Genomic DNA, 6845 nt, shown 5'->3' on the forward strand with positions numbered 1-6845 from the left:
CCATGAAACACACTTTGGGAAACCTGCTTTAGAATATGGTTCTCAATTCTGAACAGAATTGCTTTTTCCATATTGAATTTTTAGTAAGTCTTCTATTTTCCACTTCAGGTAAGGGAATCCATTTACTATATCAAAAACAGTTTCTACTCCTGAAATTGACCACTACAAATTTTTGCTTGTTTTAAAATCACTTAAAGCAATGATTTCTTATCTGGAAAAAACACAACACAGTTGCACAAACTCATAGTTAAATAGCAAATTAAAATATTCCAGAATCAAGATTTTACATAAAACCCCCGAGTTTGGCCATACACTGTTTTCCAGCCAAATGGCATGAAGTTGAACTCAGGGTTATCATATGACTCTGGGAAGCAGAGGCCATCCGACCCTCAGGAAACCATAGCAACCACCACTGATAACCTGTACACTCTCTTACAATAAAATCATGTTATATATAAATGATGCAAATAAATAAAAGTAAAAACATATCCATTATAAAATCATATTAATATGGAACAAGCAAAGCTCTAAAATTTGGGGATACCTTTTTAAGTGCCTTACTCCTAGGAAATGCTAGTATTCAAAGAATTCAAATCATTCTCAGAGGTCTAAACAGACTCCTAATTCATAATTACTGGTTATAACATTTCATTCTTATTGAAATTCTGAGACTTGAATTTGAATTTTAGACTTGATGATAAGTCTTAAATGTAGGCATAATATATATATATATATATATATATATATATATATATATTCATACATATTAATTTGAACTGAAGGGAGGAAATGCAGTAGGATTTTACAACTTGTATATATTCAAGTCTATGGGAAATTTTCAAGGAACTTGAGCGTATATGGGTATATTGGCCACACTGATTTATGTTTCTCAATGTTGAAAAATATAGTACATTAACAAGAATAAATTAAACCCATAAAATCATTTGATAAAATCAATTTCTGCTATGTTTAACTTAAATTTAAAAGCAAGTGCCTAAAGTAACCGGTTTGATACAAAAACAAACAAACAAACAAACAAAACACGTTCCCTAAGCTGCTATGTTTTTTATGTTTGTTTGTTTGTTTGTTTCTTTTCTTTTCTTTTTTTTTTTTTTTTTTTACAAATCAGAACATTCAGTATCTCTTTTGCATTAAACTTCTTTCCAAGTGTTTCAGGGCCTCGAAGGAGGATCCAGCTTCAGGTTTCTGACATCAAAACCTTAACATGGCCCGAAGAATTCTCCTCCGCACTTCAGGAGTAATCAAATTTCATGTTAACTATTAAGTTACAAACATGCACTTAGGTTTTCCAAACCTCTGTTTAGAAATTCAAAAGGCCCTTTAGAAAACAGCCTTCAACCAAAGCCCACGTTGGCAAGTGAAACCGTTTACCTGCGGGCGCTGAACAAAGAGGGGTCCCCGCAGGCCCTGCAGGCGCATTGCGAAGTGGCACGCGATGTCCCCCATTCCCATTGTGAGGCACAAATTCTTTGTGACACCGGGAGACACCGCAGAACAAAAATACTATTAGAAATGCTTCAAAAGGAACATTTTTGGCTGCGATAGAGACTTTTGACATTATTTATTAGGTTCAAAACTGTTTCACAAAAGGCTAACAATGGTTCTGTGGAAACCAGTACATCTGAGGCCCTCTCTGTTGTTCTGGGCAGGCATTGATTTGAAGATGGGCAGCCCGCGCTGAACAATTCCCTCGCAGCGGTCAGTGTAAGTGAGCATTCACCCCCGGCCCAGGAGGGGCCTGTGAACAAGCCGTATGGAAACGCTAGGGTGGGCGGGAGGGGGACAAGAGCAAGCCTTGATTAACCTCTTTCAGGGGAGATGGGTGGGAGCCCTGGCAAAGTGAGGAAGGGGTGCTCCTGCCAGATTACCATGGAGGGAGGCATCTGCCCTGAGCCCCTCTTCCCCGCACCGCCCCCCTCCCGCCCCCCCACAAAGGGATGAGGATGCTTCCGGAGCATCTCCGGTGCCATGGCAACTGCGCCTCCTCCAACTGGATTTCTGGGCTTGCCCTGGAATCCGCTTTGATAATCTAGGTCACCCAGAGTGCCTTTGGTGGCTGCCATCCATTCCTCCAGCTGGGCCTCTGAGGAACCTGGGGAGACCCTCGAAGGGGCAAAAGGGGTCCTGCAGAACCCAATGGCAGTGGAAGGTCCCACAGAAGGACCTGGAGGAAAAACTAGGGTAGGAGTGGCCCCCAAGTGTGCTGAATAAACCTACCCCTGCCTTTTTTTTTTATTTTTTTTAATATATTGTTGTTGATTTCAGAGAGGAGGGGAGAAGAGAGAGAGAGAGAGAAACATCAATGATGAGAGAGAATCATTGATCAGCTGCCTCCTGCATGTTCCCCACTGGGGGGTCGAGCCCCCAACCCAGTCATGTGCCCTGACTGGGAATCCAATCGTGACCTCCTGGTTCATAGGTCGATGCTCAACCACTGAGCCAGGCCAGCTGGGCCATTGCCAGGACTTTTTTTTTTAAAGTCTCTCCTTCATAACTGAATGTTTTAAAATCAACATTTGCAATGTGCTGAGAAAGAAAAGAAAAAATCCCCTGACATTATTATCCTCCAAGCTCCCTGCACTTCTTTAAGGAAATGAAATGCAACCTGTCCCATTCCTGTTGTTTGAAAGCAGCCCCTCCAAATAATTTAAACAGAATCCTCATAAAACATTTTATTTGAAGAAAAACTGTAGAAAACTACCTCAGAGTGGGAACCAGAAGAACTGGGGATGAAAATAGGGCCTCAAATTCTAAATTTGGGAAAAATTTGTGAATGGAAAATTATTAACTGGAGTTAGAGCTCATGCAAAACAAATGATCCACAGCCCATTTCGACGTTCAACTGATAATGTAAAAATCCAAGAGCTAATTACTTCATGAGTTTTATTAGAAATTTCAAGCCAGCTGAAAATGAAAGCAATTAGTGAATGAATCTGATGCTGGGTCTACACAACACATATGCATGCACTAATAATAACAGATTTGACTTTGTCTTTGTGCAACCAAATCATTTTTTTTCATGTAAAAGATGAGATATTTTTTCAACAATACAGCCAAAACTGTAAAAGAAATATATATTTTTCCACCTGCATTTCCATATCTGTATACATATATATCATATGTAAAGAAATATATATATATTCCACCTGCACTTTCATATGTATATATATATAACAAATATATATATATATACATATATATATCCTACTTAATAAAAGAGTAATATACAAATTGACTGCACCTTCGCCACGCCCAAGCCACACCCACCAGCCAATCAGGGTGAGTTTGCAAATTAACCCAACCAAGATGGCAGTTAATTTGCATATCAAGACAGCATGGAAAGAAGCCAAGCACTGAAGAAGGGAGCGAAGCTACGGAGAAGCAAGCAAGCAGGGTGGTGGAGAAGGAAGGGAAGCAGGCGGGGCGGGGGAGAGTACAGCAGGAAGTCCTATTGCAGGAATCTTCCTGCAATGGGCCACTAGTATATTTATAATCTGGAAATTTTTACCAGAGAAATTCTGCCCATTGACCTACACAAATTAAAGTCTAATTTTAAAGTAGTTAAGACAATTTGCACGCTTTAAATCCCTTCCTTTAAGTTTTTAAAGAGCTTTGAATAGCATATAGATGCCTAGAATATTTGGGACAATCTACAGGGTCATTTCCAAATTCAAAAAATATGTAAAAGATTTAAAATGCACATTATCTTCATAATAGTAGGTGTCAATAGGAGAAAAATAAAACAGGAAAGATTAGGATAGACCCACATATGTGATATTTCAGTGAAGACCTGAAGGAAATGAAAAACCAAACTCATTAAGTATCTGAGGAAAGAGCATGATAAAATGAAAAGCACCTAGTACATAGTGAGTGCTCAATACCCAAGAGCTGTCACTGTCATACTTAGAATCATAATATAGGAATGCTCTGACCTGGAGTCAAATTGAAGAGTTGAAACCTGGCCCCAGCCCTAAAATTACAGAATCTCTATGGGCCTCCAATTCTGTCTCTAAACCATCCTATCTAAAAAAAAGAGTAATATGCAGATTGACCATCACTCCAACACACAAGATGGCTGCCCCCATGTGGTCAAAGATCCTGCCCCCATGTGGACACAAGATGGGCACCACAAGATGGCCAGCAGGGGAGGGCAGTTGGGAGGGACCAGGCCTGCAAGGGAGGGCAGGTGGGGGCAATCAAGCCCACAGGGGAGGGCAGTTAGGGGTGACCAGGCCGGCAGAGGAGGGAAGTTGGGGGTGACCAGGCCTGCAGGGAAGGGCAGTTGGGGGGGACCCAGGCCTGCAGGGAAGGGCAGTTAGGGGTGACCAGGCCTGAAGGGGAGGGCAGTTAGGGGCAAACAAGCTGGCAGGGGAGCAGTTAGGCATCAATCAGGCTGGCAGGGGAGTGGTTAGGAGCTGATCAGGCTGGCAGGCAGAAGCGATTAGGGGCAATCAGGAAGGCAGGCAGGCGAGCAGTTGGGAGCCAGAAGCCCCAGATTGGAGAGGGTTCAAGCTGGGCTGAGGGACATCTCCCCCCCCCACCCCCCCCATGCACGAATTTCGTGCACCAGGCCTCTAGTCGGAAAATAACAGTTGCTATCTCAGAGGGTGACCATAGGAATCAAAGCTGAAGATGTATGTTCAGATTTTAGCACATTGCCTTATATATAATGAGATTTAACAAATGTTAACCAGCCAGCATTGTCAGCATCCCATCTTCAAGCCCAGCTTCCCAGAGATGAAGGAATCTCTGACTCAGCATCTTTGGTAGATGGTCTCCCCAGCCCTGTCTTAACACTTCTAGCCCAAGCAGTATGTTCTCCTTTAGTTCAAAAAAAAAAGGTTCTTTTTATTAAGTCAAATTCTGTCTCTTCCTGCTATTGGTCAAGTTCAACAAACTGTCAAATATTTGGAGAAAAATCCATCAGAAAGTTCCCTAAAAAAAACCAAAACTACATGAAATCAGTCTAATCCTTCTTTTACATGGAAATTCCTAGACTATTTGGAGATACGCATTGGTTCTTGATATTTTCTCTCCTCCAGTCTGAATATCAGCACCATAAACATCACCACCATCATCACCATGGTTATTTAGTTCCTGCAATGTTCAGGGAACTTTATTTATATCAATCCTCTACACTATCTCTTCAAGGCAGGAATTATCATTAGTTTAGAGATTAAAATATTGGGCTCAAAGAACATTTGTGGGACTTGATCATGGCTACAAAACTGAACCAGGAAAAAGCAGAAATTTGAGCTCAGATCTCCCTGTCTCCAAAGCTTATTCTCTCTGGTCCATCTCATTGCTTTCAATTGTTCCACCTATTAGTGATACACTTCATTATTGTATACCGTATCCTCCACTAAGAATTCACAGCTTTCTTATCTTTAAAATGGGGATAATCAAATTATCAATCTCAGAGTATTAAAGGAGGATTTCATAAAATAATATGAAATGCTCACATGGAGGAGGGTATGGGGGGATAAATGGTGATGGATGGAGACTTGACTAGTGTTGGTGAGCACACAATACAGTGTACAGATGATATGTTGTAGAATTATGCACCTGAAATCTGTATAATTTTGCTAACCAGTCTCATCCCAATACATTCAATTTAAAAAATGTTCAGCACAGTATCTGCCATATGGTTAGAGTTTCTTAAAATGAAGGATAGAATGATGACAATAATTATCATTATTACCTAGTGCAATTCCTGAATCATAAAATTACGTGTCATCTACATATGCTTTTCCTCTCTCCAATACAATACTTGGCAACAAGTAGACTTCCATTAAGAACTATCTGATTCAGTTCTTATAGAATCTTCTAGAATAGGTCCTGCCATTGAATCAGTAATTTTGCTGTTTATATTAAAATTAAAAATAAAATATGACCAATTGAAAAGAGAAAAAAAGAAAAACAAGCACAAAGTGAGACTTTGCAGGTGGCACAAAATCTCTCTTGAAATCACAAGAGGGCCAGTTCTGAATTATTACATGTCTATTGATATATGTGCCTGTAGCCTCCAGGTGCACAGATTATACTAAGATGAAATAGGCTTCTTTGTCATTTGCTGTTCCAAAAATGGACTGCTCCAGGCCTGCTTGTGTGCTCCTCTGTCTCTTATTAATTTCTCATCTGACAGTGAAGCTGAATGGGGTCTCATCCCATTCACTGGATGGTGTTGGGGAAGAGACTAGCTTCTCCATTTTTTTTTCCTTTGGGAAAAGCTATACTCACAGCAGGAGACATGGGGGTATTGTACTAGCAAGTACAAAGTAGTTTTTTACATGCCATTGGAGTCTGAATCCTTCCTGGATATACTGTAATAGGTAAACACATTCGTTTGAAAGAATATCACTTCAACATCACTTACTAAGTCAATGACTGGAAGGATGAATTTTTGTTTCTTATTTCTATCCTGAGCAAACAGAAATGACAAAGAAGCCAAGGACCCAGGTGACTGAGTTGGAGAAATAGAGGAGGAAAAGCATTGGAAAGAGAGGTAAAAGGCTGAAAGTGCTTTTGCTCAGTTCAAGTTGTGTTGCAGGCACTGTGTGAGGGCCTGAACATGTTGGTGATTTCATCCTTACAAGAACCACAGTAACAGATACTATTATTTTCTCCAGTTTACAGGTCAGCAAGCTGTTTGAGGCTTATGGGTTGAGTTATGTCCCCTAAGAAGATATACTGAAGTCCTAACCCTCTGCACCTGTGAAAGTGACCTTATTTGGAAATAGGGTCTTTGCAGATGCAATCAAGTTAAGATGTGGTCATTAGGGTGAGGCCTTGATTCAACATGACTAGTATCCTTTTAAAAAAAG

At 40.5% G+C, this 6845-nt stretch overlaps 1 protein-coding gene across 1 annotated transcript; it reads right to left on the reverse strand.

The window, feature by feature from the left end:
• Positions 1–1720: 1720 nt before the first annotated feature.
• Positions 1721–6230, reverse strand: C7H12orf42 (chromosome 7 C12orf42 homolog). Its single transcript, XM_054718635.1, is given in 5 exon segments — positions 1721–1806; positions 1809–1917; positions 1953–2145; positions 6081–6140; positions 6142–6230. Coding segments are annotated over 5 exon segments (537 nt in total).
• Between the last annotated feature and the right edge of the window lie 615 nt (positions 6231–6845).

The sequence above is a fragment of the Eptesicus fuscus genome, chromosome 7, assembly GCF_027574615.1.
Source record: "Eptesicus fuscus isolate TK198812 chromosome 7, DD_ASM_mEF_20220401, whole genome shotgun sequence".
In the NCBI taxonomy this organism is placed as follows: Eukaryota; Metazoa; Chordata; class Mammalia; order Chiroptera; family Vespertilionidae; genus Eptesicus; species Eptesicus fuscus.